This window comes from Oryctolagus cuniculus, chromosome 8 (genome assembly GCF_051225735.1).
Source record: "Oryctolagus cuniculus isolate XC-2025 breed Fujian yellow rabbit chromosome 8, ASM5122573v1, whole genome shotgun sequence".
Taxonomy (NCBI): Eukaryota; Metazoa; Chordata; class Mammalia; order Lagomorpha; family Leporidae; genus Oryctolagus; species Oryctolagus cuniculus.
In genome coordinates this window covers 142,705,943-142,733,900 of record NC_142874.1, presented here as the reverse complement: position 1 = coordinate 142,733,900, position 27,958 = coordinate 142,705,943, and the positions used below count along the sequence as shown (strand labels likewise).

The 27,958-nt window shown below is 57.3% G+C and overlaps 1 protein-coding gene and 1 long non-coding RNA gene across 4 annotated transcripts; one reads left to right on the top strand and one right to left on the bottom strand.

The window, feature by feature from the left end:
* Nucleotides 1-116: 116 nt before the first annotated feature.
* LOC149125224 (uncharacterized) lies at nucleotides 117-11,951 on the top strand. The gene is made up of 5 exons (XR_016212211.1): nucleotides 117-1,714; nucleotides 2,902-3,007; nucleotides 5,703-6,073; nucleotides 10,231-10,301; nucleotides 11,030-11,951. It is a non-coding gene; the product is annotated as an uncharacterized LOC149125224 (long non-coding RNA).
* Nucleotides 4,350-27,940, bottom strand: XKR5 (XK related 5). 3 transcript variants are annotated; one of them, XM_002720895.6, is made up of 7 exons: nucleotides 27,765-27,939; nucleotides 25,393-25,573; nucleotides 21,998-22,182; nucleotides 21,017-21,226; nucleotides 18,227-18,396; nucleotides 13,326-13,437; nucleotides 4,350-6,013 (listed from the first exon to the last, which is right to left on the bottom strand). In XM_002720895.6, the coding sequence occupies exons 1-7, from the start codon at nucleotides 27,820-27,822 to the stop codon at nucleotides 4,917-4,919; spliced, it is 2,013 nt and encodes a 670-aa protein (XP_002720941.3). In that variant the 5' UTR covers nucleotides 27,823-27,939; the 3' UTR covers nucleotides 4,350-4,916. The 3 variants fall into 3 exon arrangements, with proteins under 3 accessions (XP_002720941.3, XP_089158946.1, XP_089158947.1); XM_089302820.1 differs by lacking the exon at nucleotides 4,350-6,013 and adding an exon at nucleotides 12,085-12,580 and having other exon boundaries at nucleotides 27,765-27,940; XM_089302821.1 differs by lacking the exon at nucleotides 4,350-6,013 and adding an exon at nucleotides 12,085-12,577 and having other exon boundaries at nucleotides 27,765-27,940.
* Nucleotides 27,941-27,958: the final 18 nt, after the last annotated feature.

The following is a 27,958-nucleotide window of genomic DNA, read 5'->3' as shown; positions in this document are numbered from 1 at the left end:
ACTGTAGGAACTGACTTTGGTAAACTTGTACCATCTCCCAGATTTTTAACCAGGGAGTATTGTCTTCTTTGACTTGGTGGCTCCGTGACAGTGGAAAATTGGGTAGGGCTGACAGGTATGAGGGTGACCATCCTTTATTTATTTGAAAGGTGGAGAGACAGCGCAATCTTCCTTCTGCTGGTTCACTCTCCAAATGGCTGCAACAACAGGGTGTGGGCCAGGATGAAGTCAGGAGCCAGGAACACCTTCTTGGTCTCCCACGTGGGTGGCAGAGGCCAGAGGACTTGAGCCCTCTCTGCTGCTATCCCAGGTGCACTGGCAGGAAGCTGGATTAGAAGGGAAGCAGCTGGAACTCCCAGCCAACGCTCTGATATGGGATGGACCTGCAAGTGGTGGCTTTACCTCTTGCCCTACAAGCCAGCCCCAAGCATCCTGATTGGCCGGGGAATATCTAGTTTCAGCACTAAAATCTCACATCCCAGGAGACTCGTTAGTCCTGGGGTAGCCCAGAGAGATGGTGATCCTGAACAGTATGGAGAGTAGACTCCATTTCAGGACAGCAAACAGCTTTAAAGAGAGCAACTCAGGGTGGGCATTTGGTGGAGTTCAGATGTTGCTTGGTGCCAGCTCCCTGCTAATGCACCTGGGGCAGCAGGTGATGGCCAACTGCTTGAGTGCCTTCCAGCCGCATGGGAGACCTGGGCGGAGTTCCCGGCTCTTGGCTTCGGCATGGCCCGGCCCCTGCTGTTGTGGGGATGACCCAGCAAAGGAGACACCTCTGTCTTTCAAATAACATGAAAATAAATAAAAATGAAAAGGAGTAGCAAGACTGAGCTTAAAGTAAAACGCTTTCTTGGTGCCTGAGACTGCTTAGCGTAACTGGCGTTTGGTTGAGGGCCGATTCAGAACGGCCCGAGAGGGGTTTGAGCGTCCGTCCTGCTGCGGCGGAACATGCGGTGGAAATCCACAGCCGCTGCCCTGGCTTGCCACGCCCGGGTGACCCGACAACCCGTCCTCGGGAGTGTGGACACAACCGGCTATTTCCTGTGTGAAGGCCCCATTGCAGACTTGCCCTTTGGGAAGCTTCCCCAGAAGGCCCATCTGTGTTTGGCGGCAGAGAGGAAACCGAGTAGAGGCCGGTCTGGGGGCCTGAGCTTCCGATCTGGGGCCCAGGCTTCCGATCTGCAGGCCTGAGCTTCCGGTCTGGGGCCTCTGGCTTCCGGTCTGCAGGCCCGGGCTTCCGGTCTGGGGGCCTGGCCTTCCGTTCTGAGGGCCTGAGCTTCTGGTCTGGGGGCCAGAGCTTCCGGTCTGGGGGCCTGAGCTTCTGGCCTGGGGGCCTGAGCTTCCAGTCTGCAGGCCTGAGCTTCCGGTCGGGGCCTGAGCTTCCGGTCGGGGGCCTGAGCTTCCAGTCTGCAGGCCTGAGCTTCCGGTCTGGGGGCCCGGGCTTCCGGTCTGCAGGCCTGAGCTTCTGGTCTGGGGGCCTGAGCTTCTGATCTGCGGGCCTGAGCTTCTGGTCTGGGGGCCTGAGCTTCCAGTCTGCAGGCCTGAGCTTCCGGCCTGGGGGTCCGGGTTTTCCGTCAGGGCTTCTGGCTTCGGGGTAGGCCCTCACCGTGTGTGCTCAGGGGCTCTGCTTCCTGGAGTGCTAGCTTCATGTGTGTTAGGTGTTCCTTTGTCTTTCTGAGTACTGCGCAAAGGCTGCCCGGGATGAAGAAAGGTAGGAATGCAGGACGAAAATCAGGACGGAAGGGCCGAAAGTACTGGGGGGTGGCCCCCAGGCTCTGCCCGGTGTAAGGAAATGTGTGTCAAACCCCTGTTTTGTGTATAACGAGATCTGCGGGACACGGAGGTGCAACCTGCTTCTCGATGTACGAGTGCCAGGCCTCTGGGTAGCTACAGAATCTTTCTGGAGTTATACGATCCAAACCTAAGTGACAGGTCATCTGGCCTGCTGTGGGAGACGGGACTTCCACCGCAGGGGTACTGAGTGTGGCCGCGCCTTCACCGGCCCTTGGGGACTTCTGACCTCTGCTGCCAGAAGGTGTCCCCGCAGCTGTGACCTTGACCTACAAACTGAAGACTCCGGAGGGGGTTGCGTGGGCCCCCTGTCCGTGTCCCCGGGGTGTTGAGGGAGCGCCATTGGCCAGGGGACGTGGCCACGTGTGCCTGCCACGCCCGCCCAGGCCACCGGGTGTTGTTACCCAGGAGTCCAGATCTAGGGAGCCAGTGGCCTGGGCCGCGGGAGTGAGGGCTATGGATCTCTGGGAGTGGGAGCAGGGGTGGAGGGTGCCACTGGCCATGGTTGGGTCTGGCCATGGTGGTACCTGTAGAATTCGCAGGGGGCATTCAGCTCCTTGGCTTCCTCCAAGTAAGGTGGGTCGGCTGCAGTCTTTCCCTACAGCACAGGTCGCAGGGGTCCCATGGGTGATGGTAGCCCCTCTGCATGCCCCTCGGGGTGGTCTCAGAAAGTGAGACAGCACCACTGGCCTCCTTCCTTAACGCACCCCCAACTCTGTCAACTGCCGTGCTGAGTGTGAGCCGGGGGTCAGAGGCCTCCACTGGGAAGCAGGTGCGGTGCCATTGCTCCCACAGAGACCCGACCCCACAATGTGCTTTTGGAAGTTTGGTTTCTGGGGGGGGGGGCGTCCTGAGCAGTGAGCTCCCCGGGAGAGGTGGGTGCTGAGCACCCGAGCCATGTGCAGCAGCCTGCCCCGGAGCTCATTGTCACAGACACATTTGTGTGCGGGTTCCGGGTAGCCTGTGGTCTTCCCAGCTTTGGCTAGAGGTGGCAGTGAATAAAGCGTGTCCAGTTCTTACTGTTTGAGGGTACCAGGTGCTGCTTCATGGGAGAAAAGCTACCGAGGAAGATTTGACAGAAATCACAGCCCAAATGCCTTTTTCCAGGGTGGGCACCAGAGCTGCCACTGGTGTCTTCAGCATCACTAATCACTCATCCTGTGCGCTCCCATGCCCACTCTGTGCCAGGCCCTTGGAGTTACAGAGCTCAAAGGCAAGACAACCTTTAATTCCCCTCCAGGAGGGGCTCTGGGTTTGGGAGGAGATATCCAGAGGGCAGCCTGGGGCAGAGGGAGAGGGCAGGAAGGCAGGGCAGGCTCCCCAGAGGTGGAGCTTGAGTGCACTCTGGGGGGGACACATGTGGAGCAGGGGTCAGTTTAGTCAAGGCAGAGGCCCGTGGATTTTCAACCAGGTCAGGTGAGGCAGGATGGAGGGGGATTGTGATGCTGTGACAGACAGGGACGGTTCTGTGCACAAGCCAGCTTTATGCTGCATCTACCTGTTGTATCAAGAGCGCCAAGGACCCATCTGCTGTCTCTGATTGGCTGTGTGGCTGGCAGGAGGATGCTGGTGGTCTGAGCTTATGCAGAAAATCTCCGCTCTCAGCGTGGATGCAGCAGAGCCAAGCGGTCCAGTGCCTCTCGTGCAGGGCTCCAAAACCATCCCCAAACCCAGAGGTGTTTGGAGAACATAAAACCCACCCACCCCAAATGGCCTCCAGCCCCCAGCCCCAGTGTGTGCCTTTCGGCTTGAAGGTTTGTGACTGCACTTCCTTGGCCAGCTGTGAAGGAAGCCTTCCTGACCCGTGGGAAACCTGTCCTCGAAGAGCACCATGAGGGGGAGAGCCGGAGAGAAACCGAGCTCGGGGAAAGGCACGCTGGCCTCCCTTCTTGTTGCCTGGTCCTAAACCATGGATGGGGGTAGTGTTCTGGTGCAGTGAGATAAGTTGCTGCCTGCACTGCCAGCAGAGTGGACAGTGAGAGAGAGAGACAAAGGTCTTCCTTTGCCGTTGGTTCACCCTCCAATGGCCGCTGCGGCCGGCGCACTGCGCTGATCCAATGGCAGGAGCCAGGTACTTCTCCTGGTTCCCATGGGGTGCAGGGCCCAAGGACTTGGACCATCCTCCACTGCATTCCCTGGCCACAGCAGAGAGCTGGCCTGGAAGAGGGGCAACTGGGACAGAATCCGGCACCCCGACCGGGACTAGAACCCGGTGTGCCAGCGCCGCAAGGTAGAGGATTAGCCTGTTGAGCCACAGCGCCGGCCGGACCACAGGTTTGAGACCCAGCTGCACTGCTTCCTATCCAGCTTCCTGCTAATGCACCTGGGAAAGCAGCAGCAGATGCCCCAGTTATGTGGGCCTATGCCACCCACATGGGAGACTCAGATGGAACTCCAGGCTACTGGCTTTGGCCTGGTCCCGCTATGGCTGTTGCAGCCATTTGGGGTGCGTGAACCAGCAGATGGAAGATCTCTTTTTGTCTCTATCACTTCAAAAACAAACAAACAAAAACCCCATGGACCATATTCCACATCAAACAGATGAGGGAGCCAAGTTTGGAGATAGAGAAATTGGACAGTTAAGCAGTAGTGGGAACTGACAGAGGAACCACGGGCTGGCCCATGTTTAACAAGAAAACGTCATATAGGCTTTGCAGGGAGTGGGGAAGCCTCACAGTGACCACTGTGCCTTCAGTTCCTTTGTTGGTCATGTGCGTAGTCTTCAACTGCTTCCAGAAGCGGCTTGCACTTACCATGAGATTCATAAACTAATGCAGGCAGAATACACTTAAAAAATAGCCTAATAGCCCTCTTGGTGTCAAGAACAGCTGGTTGTAGTAAGAATCCAGTATAAAAAATGGACCCTGGGTTTTACAGTAGAGTTTCCTAGAAGCCAAAGCAAAAACATAGAATGGGGAATGGAGGCCTTTTGCCCCTGGCCACACTGAGTTAGAGAGAATGGTAGAAGTCGCCTAGCCCCATGACCTCCAGGTGTGCAGAGGGACAGCCAGCGAGGAAGAGGTGTGTCCAAGTCGCAGGTGTCAACAGTGGCATGTCTCGTCTCACCATGCCCAATGACTAGCTTGCCTGGCTGGCCTGTCGGCTCATCCCATGGACTGTGGTCAGATGAAAAAGCTTGTCTCGTGCCTTACCCTGGCCCTGCAGCCACTGTCCCTTTGCACAGACTCAGACTTAGGGGTGGACGTGCAGCAGGGCTGGTCGGCAGGTCTCAGGTTCATCTTCGGCAGTGACTGGAGTGTGCCAACAGCAGCAGGATGACTTAGGTCCCCTGCGGGCTCCTGCTGCTCCCCATGCTCTGAGCTACTGGGGGCTCTCCCAGCAGAGGTGGCACTGGGGCGGAAGCTCCCGCATGGGCCCACACCTAGGATGGGGCTGATGTTGGCCACGGTGATGGGAAAGGGCCCAGCAGTGGGCTGAGGTGAGGCCGGCTGCAGGGGGATGCTCTTCCCCTGTCTCCCAGCATGGGAGGTCTGTGGAGTCTCTGGGCTGCCTTCCTGGGGTGAGGACGCAGTCCCCTCTGCGGTGGCACTGAAGTACACTGTGGTGCTCTCCTGTCCCGGCTGCCCACCTGCATCCCTCCTCTGTGTCCCAGGAACAGCCCCAGGTCCCTCCGTTGGGCTGTCCTCCCTCCCCTGGCCAGGCATGACGTCCTGAGGATCACTGGCAAAGGAGATGTAACTGGAGGTTTCCCAGGGGCCAGCCTCTGCCTTCCGGACATTCTCTATGGCTGAGGGGTTGTGGATGGCAGATGGGAGCTCTGGCTGGGAGACCAGGGGCCTCCCCTGCAGGCTGCAGCATGGACTCGATGCCCATGCAGGGCCACAAAAGCAGCCAGGACGGTCATCTCCAAGGGCCGCGTTGATCTTAGACATGTTTCCTGTTTTTAGGGCAAGCTTCACCAGCAGCCAGTGGTGGTGACTGAGGAATGAGTCCTCCCCAGAAATCTGGCCCCCCAGCCCAGCCTCTGGAGGGCCCGTCTCCAGGCTGGGGGGCTCCTCCAGACTTCTGAGCTCGTATCTTTCCTCTCGGCTCGGGCCCGGGCCCGACCTCTCTCCAGCGAGGGCCGCAGTGCGGGGTGAAGATGGTCCCTCTGCTTTCTCATCCGCTGCAACGCCACAGCACTTCCTGACGAAGCCCTGCCGGACGTCTGTGGACTTTGGATGCAGCAGGCTGTAATAAATGACCAAGGAGACGCTGCCTGGAGAAGAGAAGAGAAAGGAGCTCAAGGCTGTGTGTTCTGAAGCCTGGCAAACAACACGTCAGTCCGGGAGCTCCAGCGAAACTGGGAATTTTAGGGGCAGTTAAGTAGGTTCTAGCTCCTGTCAGCTGCAAATAGTTCTAAACTGAAAATGAAATAACGGAGCTCAGCTGCAGTGACCCTAGGCCTGCTTCCTTGAAGGCTGCTCCAGCTGAGTACTTGAGCTGGTGCAGTGCATGCATGTGAGTGCGTGCGTGTGAGAGACGTCTGAGGAACGTTCACCTGAGTGCACGCGTGTGAGGGGTCTGAGGAACGTTCATCTGAGTGCACGCATGTGAGGGGTCTGAGGAACGTTCATCTGAGTGCACGCGTGTGAGAGACGTCTGAGGAACGTTCATCTGAGTGCACGCATGTGAGGGGTCTGAGGAACGTTCATCTGAGTGCACGCGTGTGAGGGGTCTGAGGAACGTTCACCTGAGTGCACGCGTGTGAGGGGTCTGAGGAACGTTCACCTGAGTGCACGCGTGTGAGAGACGTCTGAGGAACGTTCATCTGAGTGCACGTGTGTGAGAGACGTCTGAGGGACGTTCACCTGAGTGCACGCGTGTGAGAGACGTCTGAGGAACGTTCATCTGAGTGCACGCATGTGAGAGACGTCTGAGGAACGTTCACCTGAGTGCACGCATGTGAGGGGTCTGAGGAACGTTCATCTGAGTGCACGCATGTGAGGGGTCTGAGGAACGTTCATCTGAGTGCACGCGTGTGAGACACGTCTGAGGAACGTTCATCTGAGTCCACGCATGTGAGGGGTCTGAGGAACGTTCATCTGAGTGCACGCATGTGAGAGACGTCTGAGGAACGTTCATCTGAGTGCACGCGTGTGAGACGTCTGAGGAACGTTCATCTGAGTGCACGCGTGTGAGAGACGTCTGAGGAACGTTCATCTGAGTGCACGCATGTGAGAGACGTCTGAGGAACGTTCATCTGAGTGCACGCGTGTGAGAGACGTCTGAGGAACGTTCATCTGAGTGCACGCATGTGAGGGGTCTGAGGAACGTTCATCTGAGTGCGCGCGTGTGAGAGATGTCTGAGGAACGTTCACATGAGTGCACGCATGTGAGGGGTCTGAGGAACGTTCATCTGAGTGCACGCATGTGAGGGGTCTGAGGAACGTTCATCTGAGTGCACGCGTGTGAGACGTCTGAGGAACGTTCATCTGAGTGCGCGCGTGTGAGAGACGTCTGAGGAACGTTCATCTGAGTGCACGCATGTGAGACGTCTGAGGAACGTTCATCTGAGTGCGCGCGTGTGAGAGACGTCTGAGGAACGTTCATCTGAGTGCACGCATGTGAGGGGTCTGAGGAACGTTCATCTGAGTGCACGCGTGTGAGGGGTCTGAGGAACGTTCACCTGAGTGCACGCGTGTGAGACGTCTGAGGAACGTTCATCTGAGTGCGCGCGTGTGAGAGACGTCTGAGGAACGTTCATCTGAGTGCACGCATGTGAGGGGTCTGAGGAACGTTCATCTGAGTGCACGCGTGTGAGGGGTCTGAGGAACGTTCATCTGAGTGCACGCGTGTGAGACGTCTGAGGAACGTTCATCTGAGTGCGCGCGTGTGAGAGACGTCTGAGGAACGTTCATCTGAGTGCACGCATGTGAGGGGTCTGAGGAACGTTCATCTGAGTGCACGCATGTGAGGGGTCTGAGGAACGTTCACCTGAGTGCACGCGTGTGAGAGACGTCTGAGGAACGTTCACCTGAGTGCACGCATGTGAGGGGTCTGAGGAACGTTCATCTGAGTGCACGCATGTGAGGGGTCTGAGGAACGTTCATCTGAGTGCACGCGTGTGAGACACGTCTGAGGAACGTTCATCTGAGTCCACGCATGTGAGGGGTCTGAGGAACGTTCATCTGAGTGCACGCATGTGAGAGACGTCTGAGGAACGTTCATCTGAGTGCACGCGTGTGAGACGTCTGAGGAACGTTCATCTGAGTGCACGCGTGTGAGAGACGTCTGAGGAACGTTCATCTGAGTGCACGCATGTGAGAGACGTCTGAGGAACGTTCATCTGAGTGCACGCGTGTGAGAGACGTCTGAGGAACGTTCATCTGAGTGCACGCATGTGAGGGGTCTGAGGAACGTTCATCTGAGTGCGCGCGTGTGAGAGATGTCTGAGGAACGTTCACATGAGTGCACGCATGTGAGGGGTCTGAGGAACGTTCATCTGAGTGCACGCATGAGAGGGGTCTGAGGAACGTTCATCTGAGTGCACGCGTGTGAGACGTCTGAGGAACGTTCATCTGAGTGCGCGCGTGTGAGAGACGTCTGAGGAACGTTCATCTGAGTGCACGCATGTGAGACGTCTGAGGAACGTTCATCTGAGTGCACGCGTGTGAGAGACGTCTGAGGAACGTTCATCTGAGTGCACGCGTGTGAGACGTCTGAGGAACGTTCATCTGAGTGCACGCATGTGAGACGTCTGAGGAACGTTCACCTGAGTGCACGCGTGTGAGACGTCTGAGGAACGTTCATCTGAGTGCACGCATGTGAGGGGTCTGAGGAACGTTCACCTGAGTGCACGCGTGTGAGACGTCTGAGGAACGTTCACCTGAGTGCACGCATGTGAGGGGTCTGAGGAACGTTCATCTGAGTGCACGCATGTGAGGGGTCTGAGGAACGTTCACCTGAGTGCACGCGTGTGAGAGACGTCTGAGGAACGTTCATCTGAGTGCACGCATGTGAGAGACGTCTGAGGAACGTTCACCTGAGTCCACGCGTGTGAGAGACGTCTGAGGAACGTTCATCTGAGTGCACGTGTGTGAGACGTCTGAGGAACGTTCATCTGAGTGCACGCATGTGAGAGACGTCTGAGGAACATTCATCTGAGTGCACGCGTGTGAGAGACGTCTGAGGAACGTTCATCTGAGTGCATGTGTGTGAGACGTCTGAGGAACGTTCATCTGAGTGCACGCGTGTGAGAGATGTCTGAGGAACGTTCACCTGAGTGCACGCGTGTGAGACGTCTGAGGAACGTTCATCTGAGTGCGCGCGTGTGAGAGACGTCTGAGGAACGTTCACCTGAGTGCACGTGTGAGAGACGTCTGAGGAACGTTCATCTGAGTGCGCGCGGGTGAGAGACGTCTGAGGAACGTTCACCTGAGTGCGCGTGTGTGAGAGACGTCTGAGGAACGTTCATCTGAGTGCGCGCGTGTGAGACGTCTGAGGAACGTTCATCTGAGTGCACGCATGTGAGGGGTCTGAGGAACGTTCATCTGAGTGCACGCGTGTGAGAGACGTCTGAGGAACGTTCATCTGAGTGCACGCGTGTGAGACGTCTGAGGAACGTTCATCTGAGTCCACGCGTGTGAGAGACGTCTGAGGAACGTTCATCTGAGTGCGCGCGTGTGAGAGACGTCTGAGGAACGTTCATCTGAGTGCACACGTGTGAGTGCATGTATGTGGGACGTCTCAAAGGAACATTCATCTGCACATGGCTGTGCATATGCACACGTGTGTGAGATGTCTGGAGGAATGTTCATCTGAGTGCATGTGGCTGTGAGTGCACACGTGTGTGAGATGTCTGGAGAGACGTTCATCTGAGTGCACATGGCTGTGTGAGTGCACACGTGTGTGGATGCACACGTGTGTGTGAGACATCTGGAGGAATGTTCATTGCACATGGCTGTGTGAGTGCACATGTATGTGTGAGATGTCTGAAAGGAACGATCACTGGCACATGGTCGGGTGCACATGTGTGTGAGATGTCTGGGAGGAGCATTCATCTGCACATGGCTGTGTGAGTGCACATGTGTGTGAGATGTCTGGAGGAATGTTCATCTGCACATGGCTGTGTGAGTGCACATGTGTGTGGATGCACACGTGTATGTGTGAGTCATCTGGAGGAATGTTCATTGCACATGGCTGTGTGAGTGCACATGTATGTGTGAGATGTCTGAAAGGAACGATCACTGGCACATGGTCGGGTGCACATGAGTGTGAGATGTCTGGGAGGAGCGTTCATCTGAGTGCACGTGTGTCTGAGACATCTGGAGGGATGTTCATCTGCACATGGCTGTGTGAGTGCACATGTGTGTGGATGCACACGTGTGTGTGAGACATCTGGAAGAATATTCATCTGAGTGCATGTGGCTGTGTGACTGCACGCCTGTAGAGACGTTTGGGAGGAATGCTCATCCTACTTTCAAATATTTCTAGGCCAAATACTCAGGATTTCACCGTCCACACTCTGATTGATGGGTTCTTCCCAAGCCAGAGGATGCGAAGAGGTAAGAAATATCCTTAAAAACAAGCAGGAGCTAGGCAGAGGTTAATGGTCTGTGTCCAAACCCTGTATCAAGGAATTTCCATGAGCAACAACAACACTTCCTTTGTGCATAAACATCTTAATCGCATTGTTGTCAGTTTAATTTATTTTGATCAGAAGTGTTGACTGCTGCAATAATTTCTTTAGCAGAGCGTTCCAGTAAGCCTCCCACGTTATTTCCAGTTTCCTGTTGCGCTGAATCAAGTGCCTGCATTCAGGGTGCGTGTTATAAACAGCACAAGACCTGAAATCAGTGCGGGGCGAAGGCCCTGAGGGCGCCAGGACAGGGCAGCCGGGGCCTGAAGGACACTCCTGGGGACCCACTCAGTGTCTGTGGGGGATGAGGACTGGGAGGGGGCAGCAGACAGCTAGTGACTGGCAGGGCTTGAACTGGAGACATGGTGGTGAATCCTTGCAAGTTCTTGGTCCTCACAGCAGGCACTGCGCTCATGATTTGTACACGCTGTCACCTCTCCCTGACAGTGAGACAGCTCCACCAAGCCCAGGAAAGATGAACCAAGCCCCTGATCAGCACTGATTCAGTGGCAGTAGATTTCCGAGAGGCCGTGTCATCGTCACATGCAGCCCCCGCCGGCATGCAGTAGCTGCCGGTCGGTGGAGGGGATCCAGGAAGGGTGGGGGCTTGGATGCCACAGGAAGCCCGTGCTCCTTTGCATTGTCATTCCCCAGGACCTGCCTGAGGAGGGTTCCCACGGGGGCTGCGGCTAGCTCCGCCTACTGGAAGGTGAGGGAACAGCAAGCTCAGCTCTCCCATGGCCGTCTGAGGACATTTTCCTTTCCCAAGCATTGTGCTCCCTCCCGGGTGTCTGCTGTACCCCCATGAACCAGAAACTCTGTATCACACAGAGTGGTGAGACCCGCAGCTGGCAGAGCCCCTTCAGTACAGCCGGCCCACCCAGGCGAGCGTGAGCTGGGCCATAGAAGCTGGTCCTCAGCTTCCTCTGGGCCCTGTGTGTGCACAAGCAGCTTGGAACTCAACCCCTGCTACTCAAGTGAGTGTTTAAGGAGGGACCATCCAGATGTGCCACAGACACCGCTCAGCCCTGAAAAGGAGGGAGTTGTGGATGCACAGAATAAGCCGGATGGCTTCAGGGAACCGTGCAGAGGGAGCATAACCAGCCCCCAGGGGCTGCAGATGGGTGGTCCCCTCCACAGCACTCTCAGGGTGACAGCACTACAGAGGTGGAGAAGGCATTGGTGGCTGGGAGTTGAGAAAGTGTTGGGGGCGTGGGTGAGAAGAAGTGGGCACCGAACAGGGCCCTGTGGTCACAGAGCTCTCCCAGTCTTGACCGTGTTACCCCACCAGGCTGTGAAGCCATCCTAGTTTTACAAGCTGGTACCACTGGGGAAAGGGGTAATGGCCACAGGGACTCTCTACTGTAACTTTACACTACAGCTGTCTCACTGATGCTGTGGTGCAGCGGGGCAGGCTGCCACCTGTGATACCAGCATCCCGTATGGGCAATGGTTTGAGTCCCAGGTGCTCCACTTCCAATCCAGCTCCCTGCTGATGTGTCTAGGAAAGCAGTGGAGGATGGCCCAAGTACTCGGGACTTTGCTACCCACATGGGAGACCCAGAGGGAGTTGGGGGTTTTGTTGCAGCCATCTGGGGAGAGAGCCAGCAGATGGAAGACCTCTCTCTCTCTTTGTCTTTCCCTCCCTCTCTGTAATTCTGCCTCTCAAATAATAAATCTTAGAAAACAAAACAAAGCAAAACTGAGACTACGTCAAAGAAAAGGTTTGATTTGGAAAAGGAGGCCTCTGCTCAGTCACCTGGAGCTCTGCAAGGCAAGGACCCAGGACCTCTCACACACAGGGGTCAGAGCTCGAAGCCCAGAAGGCCACAATTCATGGACCTTCTTCTCCCCACATGCTCAGTGTCAAGGTCATTCCCTTCCCTGGTCACGGCTGCTCACACTGGCCAGGCCAACCTCTGGTGCTGCAAGTGCAGAAAGGACCCTGCAGGCCTCACGTCCCGTTTCTCTGAGGCTCGGGCTGTCCCGAGTGAGCCTCGGTCACTTGTGGGAGCCACCTTGAGAGCGTGGGTGACCTGAGCAGGGCCTCTGGGGCGAGAGCAGGAGCTCAGGCTGAGAGCTGGTGCCAGCAGGGAGCTCTGCACTGGACCATGTTTCAGAAGCACAGGACTGCGTGGGATGGGCCAGGCACCGTGCTGGACAGTTCCAAGACAGGCCCCGGGGTAGGCCGATGGGTGAAGCCTGCTGAGGGAGGGGAGAGGGTCAGCATCAACTCAGCAGAGGAATCCCCGCGGAGCTCGCGCTGACTGGTGCCTGGGCGAATCGCTCCTGGGCCGCGATGCTGCCCTCAGGCTGCTGGCACTGTGCCGATGCCCACGCTGGAGCTGGATTGCATCCCAGCCCCACCACTTATCGAGTGTCCTGTCTTCTGGGAGTCACTAAACCTCCTCTGTGCCTCCCTTTCCTGTATTCAAGACTCACATGGGCTTCCATGACATCACAGGGCTCTGTCCCCCCTTGGAAACTGGCCTAAGGGCGATTTCCTAGCTCAGTCATTGCTGGGACAATCAGCGCCACTGCCCCTCCATGTCAGAAATGATGGATCCACGGGCTGGTGTTGTGGTGTAGCAGGTTAAGCCGCCACCTGTGACGCCAGCATTCCATATGGGTGCCCGTTCCAGTCCTGGCTGCTCCACTTCCGATCCAAATCCCTACCAATGGCTTGGGAAAAGCAGAGGAAGATGGCCCAGGTGTTTGGGTTCCTGCTACCCTCGTGGGAAACCTGAAAGAAGCTCCTGGCTTCAGCCTGGCCCAGCACAGGCCGTTGTGAACATCTGGGGAATGAACCAGTGGATGGAAGATCTATCTGTGTTTCCCTCTCTCTCTGTAACTCTGACTTTCAAATAAATAAGTAAATCTTAATGAAAACAGAAACAAGAAAACCAGGCTAGGGAAGCGGTGTGGCTAAGCAGGCACCCCTGGGTCTTACCAGTCACAAATCCAGACAGGGCCCCCGCTACAGTCCACAGGCTGGTCTGTAACGCCTCCTGGAGAAAGTTCGTGGCCAGCAGCAAAAGGGCAGTGTTTTCCAGCAGCATCACCTGTGGGAGCAAGGGGCGGTCACCACCACACCTGGCCAGGTGCACGCCTGGAGGCTCTCGAGCTCCCCGCTCCTCCCTTCGTCCCAGGGCCCAAGCCGGGCCACAGCCCCACTGAGAGTCGGCTCATTAAACTGCCCTGAGTCGCGTGTGCACTGGAAAGCGAAGGCCCCGTCACTCATCTTCTGCTGTGTCCCTCCAGTCAGGGATGTGTCTGCAGAGTTTGCAGGGCCACTGAGTCCTGTAAGCTGGAATCAGAGCCCCTCGTGACAACCTCCTAAGCAGTTTCCTTCCCTTCAAATAGTCCATTTGTCTTGTGGCCACCAGGTGGCAGCAGCGGTGCCTGCCTGGCGCTGGTCCAAAATGCTGACCTCATTCCTCAGCCTTGTGCTCCCTTCCTGGTTGGCTTATTAACTTCAGTTTCCGATTTTAAATATGAAAGCGTACTTTTTATTAAAATGAATAAGAACAACGTAATTTGTAGGTTATACAGGGGCTGCTTGACTTAAAGTGTGTTTGCTTTATTTTGTTCATTTAGTTTGTTCATTTCCCAATAAACCTGTTGTAAGCTAAAAATCTTAGGAGTCAAATGTGCATTTAATATGCCTGAGTGGCCCGATGTCAAAGCTCTTCTGAGCCTGCCCCAAAGGTGCCTGGAGCCCATCAGATCTCACCGTGGGACAGAGCCCCCCGACAGCCGCCTTATAGCAGCGCTGGGCTCTCGTCATGAAAGTGAGAACCCCTGGCTGCTGGGAAACCCCTGGAAAACTGAGAAAACCGCCCTGCAGCCACGGTAAGGTGGCTGAGCTCTGAGTTCCATACCCCAGGCTGAAGGTCTGTGGATGGCTCAGCCGGGTAACTCACTAGCTTCCTTTCAGTCCCCGAAAATTCAGACAGGTAAGGATCTAAGACAACCTCCTCAGGATCCTTCTTTGTAACCCCGAGAACACCCACCCTCATCACTTCTTTGGGCCCAGTAAGCAGCATTTCAGAGCCAAGAGGCACTGCCCAGCACGGGGAGCCTGGGGCTGCTTCGCCCCACTCCCATCAGCTGCCTGCACTGTTGGTTTAAATTCCTGTCCCCTCTTTGCCGTCTTGGCTGGGTTCTGGCTGTTTTGCTTGCTGTCTGGGCAGTTGCTCCTCTGCCCCGTTGCCACGGCGATCTGCTCCCTCTGACAGGTGGGCCATCACTCCTCATGTGCCTAGAAACAGCCCCTCAGGACTCGGGACTCTGGGGTCCCCTCCCGGATAGCACGGGTAGCACTGCTGATCGGTTAGCTCTGATTTCCGTCCTCAGGGTCACCTTCCAACCTGTTGTCCCCAGTTGACATTCCACGGACAGTCTCCCTGTGGGCCGGCCCTCTCCAGCCTCCGCCGAGCCTCCTGAGCAAGGCCGCCGAGAACAGCCGACCCTGGCACACGTGATCCAGCCACCTCCCACACCAAGAGAACACGCACCAGCAGAGTCCCTGGCAGTCTAGGCCGTGTCCCTGGCATGGCCGCTGCAGCCCCCAGGGGGTTCCTGCTGGGAAAATCTGTCAGCACAAACCTGGTGATGGCCAGGTAGATCCCCCCGGGGCTCCTTAGCACAGCTCCCTGTGCCTCAAAATGTCAGTCTTCCACCACCCACAGCATCCTCCCGTGGAACTGAGTGCGGTCTCTGTGAGGTCCAGGATGCAGAGGCCCCTGCCCCAGCCCGTGGGGCCTGGCTCGCACCAGAGGGTCCATGCCCCCGGCCGTAGCCACATAGGAAGTTTGTCTCTTCTCTGGTGCCTGAAGAACAGGCCCAGGTAGGGTGCTCCCATGAGCTACGCCCCCAGTGTTTTGTAAATTTCCACTTCCCTGACTGCTCAAGCCCTGCCTCCCGGTCCCTTTGAAACGCTAGGCTCCTCTGCAGAACTCAAACCCAACTCTTCCCTGCAGCAGTAACTGCTGCAGACCCGTGCACCTCACGCCACCTGCACCGTCCCCAGATACCCTGACCCTTCACGGCCTCAGACTGCTCCTGCAGCACTGCCCGAATGCCCCAGCCCTGCCTGCCTTCTTCCAGGGAAAACTCGCTCACCCCTCAGCCCTTGGCTCCAACATCCCCTTCGCAAAGCCCTCCACCCTACCCCGCCCTGGCTCTGCCTTCTCTGCCTCTTCGTTCCCATGTGATGTCCAGTCTCTGATCCCGAAGGCTGCCCTGATGGCTTCTGAGCCTTGACCAGCTCACCCTGTGGTGTCTAATTCCATTTCTGGTCATGGGAGAAGCTGGATGCAGCCCCCAGATGGGCAGAGGCAGGGAGCCAGGCCCTCTCATACTCAGAGCCATGCAGAGCAGAGGCCGGCCAGCCTCCACCTGTGCAGAGGGAGGTGCATCTAGGTCCTGTCTCTCCAACTGGGCCATTCAGCAGCACGACTTGAGGGGCCTCAGAAGCACGATTCCTGGCCCTGCTCAGGCCCGTGGAGCCAGGCTCTCTCAGGAGGGGCCTGGGAAACCGTACTCTGGGAGGCACTGGGTACCTCTGCAGCCAGCCATGCTGAGGAGTGGCTGCACTGCAGGCCCCAGCTCCCTCCCAGAGCCGCTGCCAGGCACGGTGGCCTGGTAGTTGAGGGCCATCGTAGCATCAGCCCAGCTGGATTTGACTGGCAGGTTGCCCGATCCTTGTGTACAAGCCTCAGTTTCCTCATCTGCACAATGGGCTTCATCTAGCAATGAGCTTAGAACCATGGCTGACACTGACTAACGGCTTCACGGTTATTCCCAAGGTCTGAACCCAAAAACAGGGAAGACACAGAGGCTGCACAGGACTGTAAATACAAAAAGCTCCACATGTTTGCTGAGTGAACACGTGAGAGAAGGACTCCAGTGGTTACTGCGTGGGGCTGCGGATGTGTTTTCCGGGATTTAAGCAAAGTGTTAAACCTTTTGATGTACTCCCAGCCTTCCTTCCTCCCCCTCCCCCTTCCTTCCTTAATTCCTCCCTCCCTCCCTTCTCTCTCTCTCTCTCTCTCTCTCTCTCTCTCTCTCTCTCTTTCTTTTTGCTTTTGGAAGAAGAAAAAGAGCAGAAGAGACATTAAGTCGTTTGTCACTGATGGAACACAGTGTATGAAAGAAGGGACTTTCTGTGGGGACAAAGCTCTGGTGCCTCTACCAGGGACAGCAGTGCCTGTCGGGTGTTGGGGGGGTGCTGGGGAGAGGAGCTGGAATGTGGACGTGGTCTTCACCCCCACGTGGAGCTCCCCAGCTCTCCTGGGATCCTCCCCACCCCATGAGGGCACGCAAGCAAGTCACAGTGGAGAGGGGACTCATCCAAGTCTGCTTACTGTGATTCATGCTCTCTGAGCGTTGTCTGGAGCCCACGGCCGACCCGGTGCTTCCCCAGGGGCCTGGAGGTGAAATGTCCCCGCTCCAGGGGAGCAGGGGCCTAGCTGTGGTCAGTTCCCCAGGGGAGCCTTGGTTGTTGCTGAGAAAGTGAACACACAGGGATCGTGCCAAGTGCAGAGTGTGGGAGGGAGCCAGTCTCCCTCCGGGCCTCCCGTGAGCCCCCCTGGGAAGAGTTGGCCCCTGGCTCCTCAACCGGGCTGACTCCGGCTGTTGGCGAGACCAGAGCCAGCTGGGCCATTATGTGCGTCTCTTCCTCATCTCACTTCTGGCTCTCTTTGTACCTCCCTGCAGTGTGTTCCCTTGTTGATGTTTGCCCCTTCAGGTCATGCAGAAGCCCTGCCACTCCGAGCGTGCCCTCTCCTCAGCCCTGCAGGATGAAATGTGGTTCGCAGTTGTGGAAGCTGAGGCTTGGCAAGTCCTATTAGGTCTGCCTGGCTCTGTAGCCACGATGCTCACCTCTTCCCAGACAGCAGCTGCTCTCCGCCTCCTACAACTGCTTGACTCTCCATCCTGCCCCTCCCCGAGAGTCTCTGCGTCTTTCCCCAGGACATTGGCCACTGCTTGTTGGTTATTTTGTGCCAAGCTATGTGTGCCTGTCACTGTATTTGATCTTCACAGCGACCCTGAAAGGCAGGTGGATCCCTCCTCATCTTCATGAACAGTAGGAGGCAGGGGACTTATTCCCAATGTGCTGACCAATAAGCAGGTTAGGAGAGTTTCCAGTCTTGATCGGAGTCAGCAGGCGACTGCGACAGGCCTGAGCCAGCCTGACTCTCAAATGCACGCCCAGAAGCCCTGGCTCTGTTGTCTGTCCTGTGCCGTTGCCATCGCCTCCACTCGCACCTTCCAGCACAAGTGTCTCTGGGCAGCCCAATGGGAAACGAGGCTGGGGAGTGTCCACGAGCCCCATTTTTCCTCTCCTGCCATCTGTTTTCCTGTAGCCTGCCTTCTGTTTCGGTCATTGAGGTGTATGCTTATCTACCAAATGGGAATTAAAAAAAACAAAAAGAGGCAGACATCTCTTCTTCAGGACTAGAAGCAACCTGTACACAGGCACTGGGCAAACTTGATGTTTCCCACAGCTGGCTTGGCCCTTGCCTGGAACTTGGTAATGAGCACGTGATAAAAACTGAGTTGATGAACAAGGACGTGGTATAGATGGCCTGGTACAGTGGCACTCCCATGGCATTTAACAGCTGGAAGACATCACCATATACAGTGACTGGCAGCAACTGGATGTCAGGCCACTAATTTTCAGAGTCTCATCTCTGTTCAAAACTAATTGCTTTGGGAATTTCTACTAAAACTAAGCTACTCCTTCTTCCATAGACACATGCACATGAGTGCACGCATCCTGCACTCATGCTCACCCACAAGCCCTCCACATGCTGCAGACACCATAAAAATTAGAACTGCACTTGCCATGTAGAATGTGACCATCCTGTTCCTGGAAGGACTGTCCCAGAAGTTGAGGTAGCAGAAGACGTACACGGCGCCCACGAGCAGGTTGAACAGCTTCCAGTGGCAGGTGCTGTCGATGATGTCACTCTGCTGGGCCACCAGCCAGAACGTCATCCCCAGCCAGTGGGCACCTGGAGAGGGGCCGCAGAGGTCAGGGCCCAGCAGGGAGCCGGGGAGGGAATGAGGGGAGGACTCAGACACCAGGGAGCCAGGGGAGGGAATGAGGGGAGGACTCAGACACCAGGGAGCCGGGGAGGGAATGAGGGGAGGACTCAGACACCAGGGAGCCGGGGAGGGAATGAGGGGAGGACTCAGACACCAGAGCTGCCAGGGAGGGGATGAGGGGAGGACTCAGACACCAGGGAGCCAGGGGAGGGAATGAGGGGAGGACTCAGACACCAGGGCTGCCAGGGGAGGAATGAGGGGAGGACTCAGACACCAGGGAGCCGGGGGAGGGGATGAGGGGAGGACTCAGACAACAGAGCTGCCAGGGGAGGAATGAGGGGAGGACTCAGACACCAGGGCTGCCAGGGGAGGAATGAGGGGAGGACTCAGACACCAGGGAGCCAGGGAGGGGATGAGGGGAGGACTCAGACACCAGAGCTGCCAGGGAGGGAATGAGGGGAGGACTCAGACACCAGGGCTGCCAGGGAGGGGATGAGGGGAGGACTCAGACACCAGGGAGCCGGGGGAGGGAATGAGGGGAGGACTCAGACACCAGGGAGCCAGGGGAGGGAATGAGGGGAGGACTCAGACACCAGGGCTGCCAGGGGAGGAATGAGGGGAGGACTCAGACACCAGGGAGCCTGGGGAGGGGATGAGGGGAGGACTCAGACACCAGGGAGCCATGGAGGGGATGAGGGGAGGACTCAGACACCAGGGAGCCGGGGGAGGGAATGAGGGGAGGACTCAGACACCAGGGAGCCAGGGAGGGGATGAGGGGAGGCCTCAGACACCAGGGAGCCGAGGAGGGAATGAGGGGAGGACTCAGACACCAGGGCTGCCAGGGAGGGGATGAGGGGAGGACTCAGACACCAGGGAGCCCGGTGAGGGGATGAGGGGAGGACTCAGACACCAGGGAGCCAGGGAGGGGATGAGGGGAGGACTCAGACACCAGGGCTGCCAGGGAGGGGATGAGGGGAGGACTCAGACACCAGGGAGCCCGGGGAGGGGATGAGGGGAGGCCTCAGACACCAGGCATGGGGTACCCCTTTCTGCTGAGACCACAGCTGACTCAGCATCCAAGCAGTGACCTCAGAACCCAAAGGGACCAGGATACTTCATCTTCGCCTGTGGGGTCTCACCTGGTCCTTGCCAGGGGTATTCAAGCCACAGGGGAGATGTCAACACAAAGACTGGCATCAGTGACACGTACCAGATGTTACGCTTTTATGCCCTTTGGTTCTGCAAAGTGATTACGGAGGCAGTAATAAAGCCAGTTGTCTACTAAAAACTCCCACACCCAAAGGAAAGAGCTTCACGTGGCCCTGCTGTAATGACGAATAATAACGTTCTAGAGTTCAAGCTGAGTTTTACAACAAATGAATAAAAAATTGCTAATCTTTTTTTTTAGGAGCATAGTTTTTCCCAGAAAATTCTCTCTTCATCTAATAAGAGAATTAAACGTTTGCGCAGGGCCCGGGGCCAGGTGTTCCCCAGTGTCCCCCGTTCTCCTAGAACAAGTGTGCTCAGTTCCTTCATGCCCCGCAGGAGACCGGGCTACTTGGCAGGGACCCAAGGTCCCATCCAGGAGTCTCCGTGCCATCACCTTTCCCACCCGTGTGGGGCTGCACTGAGGGGTGAGGGAGCTTGGAGCTGTCGTAGTTGAAACAGAGATGTCAGATCCGTCGTGCAAAGGGAATAGGGTGCTCCTGGAGCACACGTGTCGTACACAGCAGCGCTGTGTGACACTTGCAGGGGGCCTGAGCAGGTGGGGACCCGTGATTCCCTCTTGCAGTGACAGCTTGCTATAGAAACAGTCCGTCCAGGACCCAGCAGTCTTTTGTGCGGCCCCAGGCCCCTGAGCTAGCTGGGAGAGCCAGTGCACATTCCTTCCTGCCCTGGACACTCCCTGTGTGCTGGAGTCTATTCCTCTGAGTCTGGGCTGGCCTTGACCCCTTTGACCAGAAGTGATGTGGGCCTAGCTCCCCATTTACCTGCCAAGAGTGGGGGATGAGCCAGGCTGAAGCCAGGAGCTAGGAACTCCATCTAGGTCTCCCATGTGGGTGGCAGGGGCCTTACTACCTGAGCTAGCACCTGCCACCTTCCCAGGGTACACACTAACAGGAAGCTGGATCAGAGGTGGGGCCGTGAACCAGGCCTTCTGAGACGGTGTGGCCTCCCCAGCAATGGCTGTGTCAAATGCCTGCCCCTGGGCCCAGTGTTTCCACTTCCTCTCTCTTGGAAAGCTCAGCTGTCAAGGATGAGTCCAGGTGGCTTTGCCAAAGTGAGAAGCCCTAAGAAGACATGAGCATGAAGATGCCATCTGTACATGCAGCCCTCTCACACCTCCCTGTGAGTCCTACACTGCTTCCCTTCTGCAACCACACGGGCCCCCAAGCAAGAACTGGGCAGAGCCCAGGCAGCACCCAGGACCTGTCTTGGTGGCCATGAAGGCCCTCAGATGTAGGGGGTCTTGTTACACAGGGGAGCAGGGTGTCTTGTTTTGGAGTGGACGGGGGTGTCCTGTTATACAGTTGGGGGGGTGTCTCGTTACACAGCAGTGCACAAGCAGATCTAAGCTCTCCTTACCTCCAACCACCAAAACCCAAGCACCGTACGCTTTGCAGAACAGAACCAGTGTGAGGATGCGGGCCCCCAGCATGCCCATCCGCCACAGCTGCTGGCAGAAGAGGGCAGTCCACGGCATGGCCCAGTGGTGCAGCTTCACGGCGCCCAGGAGATGAGTGTAGGACACCAGGGCCCAGGACAGCGAGGACCAGGCAAGCAGGGCACTCACCCCTGGAAAGGAAGCAGACACAGCAGTCCCTCAGGTCCCCAGGCAACCAGCATGGGAGGACTGACTCACGGTGTTCCGGCCACGTCCAGTCCCTTACGGAAACCTGGTTGTGCAGGCGCCTCCCTCACCAAGCACCCTGAGTGTGGGTCTTGTCAGCACTCTGTGCACAGACACACATGGCCACGCCTGGGAAGAGATGAGGAGGCACAGGCAGAATTCCCACTGCACAGGCCTGCTCTGTTCTGTGCCCTTTAGCGAAGGCATCCTGGCCCCTAGCCCCCCAAACCTTCTCGTCCAAGCCTGGTTTAGACACAGTGGATGCTGTAGGGCTCTGAGCATGGCTGCAGCCCTTGTGCACTCTGCTGTTGGCCCCATGTGAAGGAAGCTTAAGGAGAGAACCAAACCCAGGCCATCACACTGCACAGAGAGGGAGGGCAGGGGAGTGCAGGGGTGCCTGCTGCCACTCTGCAGAGGGACGAGGAGACTGCAGACGTGGCAAATGGAGGCAGGGCTGCTCTTACCACCAAGCAGCCTTCCTGGGGGTATTTTTGGGGAGATTTAGACTCTGCACAATTTCTACCTTACGTGCTGACTCTGGCACTTAAGCCCCAGGGAGGACGCCAAGGCTCCATGAACTCACCGCCAATCATCCTGGACTTGAGCTTGGGTGCCCTGATGGTCCCACGCTGGGGAAACCTTCGCCAGGAGAGTTCCTGCTCCCCTCCCCGCCCCTTGGAAGTCAGAGTCTGGCCCCTTTGGTGAAAGTTACTCACCTGGCACAGGATCTGTGAAGTCTAAGGCTAGGAAAACGTATGCTTGCAGCAGCAGGTGCGGCCCGGTCTGCAGCAGGGCCTCCAGGAGCCGGAGGGCGGCCAGGTCAGCCTCCTGCAGCCACAGTGCACCCTGGCGGGCAGTCTGCCCCTCCTCTGACAGAGCAGCTTGCACGGTGTCCCAGTGCCTGCAGCAGAGCAAGGTGCCATGACACAGAGCCAGATGGCGAGGGCCTGTACTAGGAGGCCTACCTAAAGAGCCCCGAGTCCTTGCTGGAGTGGCCAGGAGGCCCTGGCGAGGCCGGCTCCAAGCCATGGACTTCAGTTGTGAAGGAAGCGCCTGAATCTTGGGGTGCACACCTTCCCCAGCCAGGACTTGACGGGGGCGGCAGGACATGGGGTGCTTTCCCTGAGCCAGCACTGCTGTGTGACAAGGGAACTGGGACAGACGGCACAGCCAGGCTTGCAGGCAGCCTGGACCTGGGCTGAGAGTGGGTTGCTTCAACAGGTGTGCGTTGCAAGGTGCCCTGTGGGCTCTTCTTAGGGCACAAAGATGAAGAAGCCTTGTCTGAAGCCGCACAGTGCAGAACTCTGTGTGCCACCAAGACCAGATGGGGAAGAAGTGCTGGGGTTCTCCTTGTGGCCAGTGGGAGACCCAGGCAGCTGTTGTGGGATGAGCTGCCCCAGTGAGGCGCATTAGGGCCCTGAATTGCAGGCCAAGGATTTTGACAGAAGTATGTATGCTGGTGGAAATGAGCACAATACACGTATATGTATGCTATGTATGTCCACCCATGCAGAGTTTATATGTGCACGTGTTTATGTGCATGTGCTTATGTGTGTATGTGCACGTTAGACACTCTCCAATCATCTCATGCCATCTCCAAATGGATTTGCAGGCTTAGATTAAAAAAACTGTTGGTGACATACAGCACTAGACTGGAAAAAAGAAACCTAAGTAGTAGAAAGTAATTGTCGGGCCGGCGCCGCGGCTCAACAGGCTAATCCTCCGCCTTGCGGCGCCGGCACACCAGGTTCTAGTCCCGGTCGGGGCACCGGATTCTGTCCCGGTTGCCCCTCTTCCAGGCCAGCTCTCTGCTGTGGCCAGGGAGTACAGTGGAGGATGGCCCAAGTGCTTGGGTCCTGCACCCCACGGGAGACCAGGATAAGTACCTGGCTCCTGCCACCGGATCAGCACGGTGCGGCAACCGCAGCGCGCCGGCTGCGGCGGCCATTGGAGGGTGAACCAACGGCAAAAGGAAGACCTTTCTCTCTGTCTCTCTCTCTCACTGTCCACTCTGCCTGTCAAAAAAAAAAAAAAGTAATTGCCTTTGTTTAAACAAGTTGTTGTGAATATTGCATTCTCTTCAACAGTCAGACTTAACAGTAATGTAGCTTGTATTATGTGACATTAAAAAAGAATATACTGTGTTTTAAATCCTTTCAGTTTTTCTAAGCAACTTTACTTAAGGGGGTTTGTGTTTGGTTTTCCAGCTGTTAAATTCTGCATTTTATTTTGCAGTGAAAGTGATCCATTACTAGGCAAGTCAGGATTGTGGGAAACACAATTGTTTTGGCTCCTCCTACAGGCACATTTGCTGAACTGCAATTTGCAAAGCTGGGATTTGCTACAAGTGTTTTCTTTGTAAGAACTGCTGCATTCTACTTTTCTTTCAAAGCTCACCTCCAAGGAAGGACATTTCTGTTTTCTGTTTTTTTTTTTTTTTTTTTTTTTGGCAATCTCAGAAACATTGCAAATCATCTGGCTTCTTGTGCTTGTCCTGGCTGTTATCAGTTACATCTAGTTACCGTACGTTCTGGCTGTATCTTATGTTCTAATATTGTGTCCCTTTTCCCCACTTCTTTTTTTTTTTGTCCTTTTAAATTATGTGTACATTGTTTAGTCACTTTAACTTTTGAAAAATGAGAATAGATGTGCATGACCAGTATTTTTTCCTAATTTCTAATTTTTACATCTCATGTCCCTTATCCATACCAGGTCTTTGATATGTGACAGGAAATCACGGCTTCACTGGAGAAGCTGTTGAGAGCACTCGGGAAGACAAGGGCAGTGTGAACGTGGACAGCTTCAGGCCTCGGGGACTCCAGTGGAGGCACTGGACTAGATGGGACTGGGGCCCCCAGAAGGAGATGCACCTGACGGTTACTCCAGAAGCTCTCTCAAGAGGTGACACTGACTTAGCTCTCTATAAGCTATGATTCAGTCTTCCATTAGGCCGTCTGCCCTCGAGGGCTCATACTTTATGACTACGGTGTGGTCAAAGCCAAGCACAGACCCATGGCCCTTCTGGTTTTATTGCTGGGCTGGGCTGAGCAGGAAAGGGCACGAAAATGGCAGCTGGTGCTCGGCGGAGGTGCTCACTGCCAGAAAAAGGCCGCTGCCTGCTGCCTTCTCCCCAGGAGAAGAGTGGCTCCCTTTCTGAGCGTCACTGTGAGGACACAGAAGCCCAGGTGTGGCTGAAACGGCTGAGCTGCAAAGTATGCTCTTGGTGCCTTCAGAGATGCAGCACCCAGCTCAGGTGGCTGCTCCACGGCCTCTCCGAGGCGCCCTCTCCCTCCGACCTGAGCTTCTGCCCCGGGTGGGGCGGGCGTCTGCCATGGCTCACACTGCAGCTACGTGGGGTGTGTGCGCCCCCCCGAGGGAGTCCTGGGAGCAGCCTGAAGCACAGACGCTGGAACAGACAGCACCACCTGCATCCCCCCCCCACCCCGCCCCCAAGCCCTGGGTGTCTGCAGTACAGCAGCCTCAACGGTTTCACTTCCCCCTTTCCAAAATTCCCTCCAACCCCCGGACTTAGGGGGCAGCAGAGAGCTGAGAGGTGCTGTTTGTGTCAATTCACTGCCACCTCTCTTCTGACAACTGTCTGTATCCAGGGGCCTGGGGACCTCAGACAAGCCACCCAATGGGCCTCACACCCATCTTTCAAGGCATTCTGATGGGAAAGATGTGGCCCTGGCCCCCAGATGATTTCTTCCTGTGACAATGTCACCAGGGCGGCCTCACTGTCTGGTCTGTGTTCATTGCATCGATGCCACCAGCCCGGACTGAGGGAACCAGTGTTTCCTTGAAGCTGCCTCAAACAAGTTACTTTATATGGATCCAAAGGCCTGACCCCAAATTGAAACAACAGCAAGTGGAAGGTGACTGAAGACCGGAGAGAGCTCTCCCATCTTCACAAAGTCACAGCTGCGTCCAGCAAGAGCTGGACCTGATGTCAGAGACCCTCCAGAAGCTCCGGCTGGACCAGCGGATGCCAGAGTCAGAGCAGGGGGTGATGTGGGGGCTCTGAACATCCTTTTAACCCTGAACGCCCACAACCTGGGAAATGCACTCTGGCGACTGCGCCCCAGGGCGACAGGAGGCTGGCGGTGCTTACCGCTTCCAGATGCCAAGCTGCAGGAGGTGCAGCAGCAGCAAGCGATGCCCGGGGTGCCCGTCTGCTCGAAGCCACAGGTAGCTCAGGCCCTGGGCCAAGAAGCCGGGCAGGAGGACGGACAGGGCCAGCCAGCCCCACAGGAGCCGTCCAGTCACGAGGTAGTAAATGGCAGCGCAGAGCCCTGGAGAGGAGAGGAGAGGAGAGGTGGGTGGGTCATCAGAGGAGGGAGGGAGACCGGAGACCGTATGGCGAACATTCCTAGGTTTTCTGTACACTACAATATGCTGACTTCTTAAACCATTGTAGCTGGGAAGAGACAGCCCCTCCTTGCCAGCCAGTTCTGCCCTCTGCAGTGTGTCCTTGATGCAAACCAGCCAGTCCAGAGACTCTCTCTGGCCCCAGGCCCCAGCAGGTGATATTCCTCTGCTTGGCCCTTCCAGGGCCAGGGGCCAGGGAACTCGGGGGGCCCCTGTAGCCCAGAGCCCAGAGTCAGCCGCAGTTGTTCAGAAGGGCCCATCCCACTTTCCCTGGAAACCTCAGCAAAAGCTCTGGCTCGAGCTTCCCCTCACGGCTGTCTCGTCTGTGGCCACACCTGGATTGGCCATCTCGTAATGAGGCAAAGCTCAAAAGAGTACCCAACCAACGCAACAGCCCCACCACCAGGAGCTCTGCAGGGTCTGGTCTGCTAGTCGGAGCTGCTGGGTTCTGGATAGCGGGGTGCCCTGGTGTGTGCCACCAAAAGCAGAGCGACCTCTCTGGGGACTGCTTTGTTTCACGATGGCAGGGTGCAATGACATAGTGGAGACAGGGTCCACACTCCACAGTCACCCTGACTTGTCACTCCCTGCCAGGTCTGTGCCACGTTACTATTGTTCCAGCTGCTTCCTGGCCTCCTCAAGACCCCCATGGTGGTGAAGCTGAGCCCCGACCTAACGCCTTCGGTGTGGGCTTCAGGCGCAGTGTCTCTCCTTCGGCTTGCACTTTCTCTGCACAGAGTAACCAAGGGGGCTGTGCAGGGTGGATCTAAGCCAAGATCCTGAATCAGCAAGACCCAAACTGCCCTACAGCTAACATCTCAGTGCCAGCCTCCGTTCTGAGCACTTTGCAGGAACCCAAAGTCACATCCAGTCCACCCTCAGACCCAGACTCCTGGGAGCTGGCCGGACCAACCTGAGGGAGGCCGGCGAGCGCTGGGGACCAAGCAGAGGCCCAGCTACCTAGAGCTCATCCATCACGCCCCAGTCAGCCCTCACTCTCATTCCTTAGCCTCTCGGGGAACTCAGGAGTTGAGCGTAACACTATGCAAACTCCAGAGATAGGCCTGTTGCGTGTCAGGGGTGCGGTTCGTTGCAACCTCTGCACGGGGTTATCTGGAGGTGGCGGTACTGGGAGCACTAACACACAGTGTTTCGCTTTGGCATTCCCATATTAAAGGTGAAAGTGGCCAGACCGACACAAACTGCTGCTTGGGGGTACAGCTGGCCCTCCGGCACCTCGGCGAGGGGGCAGGGCCTGGCAGCCTGCCCCCGCCCCCCGGCCCTCTCACCCGGCCCACCAGGGTCTGTTTCAACCCCCCCCCCCCCCCCCCCCCGCGCTGGCGCGGCAGGCGCTTAGGGACCCTCCTGCACGGGCCCCCAACTCGACCACAGCTGGGAGCCAGCGCCTGCTGGGGTCACGGACACTGTGCGCGTTGGGGAGGCGGCGCTGAGCCCGGGGGATCTTGCTGGTGGAGCCTCCTTAAGTGCCTCTCGTCCCTGGCTTCCGCCGGGAACTCGGTCAGGGCGCAGCGGCCTGGCGATGGGCGGCCCGAGACGGTTACAAGTTCAGACGCGAAAGGCGCGAAAAGCGTGGCCATCTTGCTCGCCTGGGCAGGCGGGGGCTGGGCTCCTCGCGGCCCTAGGGGTCCCCAGCGGGCAGCGTCCGGACATGTCCTATCCCCTACTTTGCCCGAGGTCCCTCCCCATCCTTGTGCGGCGCGGAGGACGCCCCCAGGCCCGCGCGCGCTGCATCTTGCGGAACTTTTGCGGCAGGAAAAGGCGGGATTCGTGCCCTCCGACTCCGCGGGGGTCCTCCGCTGAGATCTGGCGGGGGAGGCCCATGGGGGAGGGAAGTCATGCATACATTGGGGAGGGGGTCCCATGCATCTGTGGAAGAGCCGCGTGGATGGGGGCAGTCACGCATCCACAAGCATCCGCCAGGACAGGGTTGGGGAGCCACGGCGCGTGCAGCGGCGCTGGGCGCAGCCGGAGCAGCCCGCCCGCGCGGGGAAGGGGCGGCATTGCGCCTCCGGCGCTGGGGTCGGGTGGGTGGGGGTCGTGGGGGTGGGGAGTGAGCCCAGGCCCGCGCCTGGCCCCAAGTTGCGCCGCACTCACGCGCGCTCTGCTCGGCCGCCTGCAGCAGGGCCGAGAGTCCCAGGAGCCCCGCACGCATCCTCCGCGCCCGCCGCCGCCTGCGCCCGCCCCTTCCCCTGCCCGCCGCCCCGAGCCGGGGAGGCTTCCGGTGGAGACCCGACCCTGGGAGGCTTTTCGCCCAGCACCGGCAGGCGCGCGCCTGGTCTGGTTTACTC

What these genes read in the sequence shown, in the direction of transcription:
- XKR5 (XM_002720895.6), bottom strand. Translation starts at nt 27,822, where the DNA reads ATGCGTGCGGGGCTCCTGGGACTCTCGGCCCTGCTGCAGGCGGCCGAG. An exon ending in CTTCACAGATCCTGTGCCAG is followed by an intron (nt 21,227 to 21,997) that starts GTGAGTAACTTT and finishes CTTCCTTTCCAG; the next exon opens with GGGTGAGTGCCCTGCTTGCC. An exon ending in GGATGGTCACATTCTACATG is followed by an intron (nt 13,438 to 18,226) that starts GCAAGTGCAGTT and finishes TTGCTCCCACAG; the next exon opens with GTGATGCTGCTGGAAAACAC.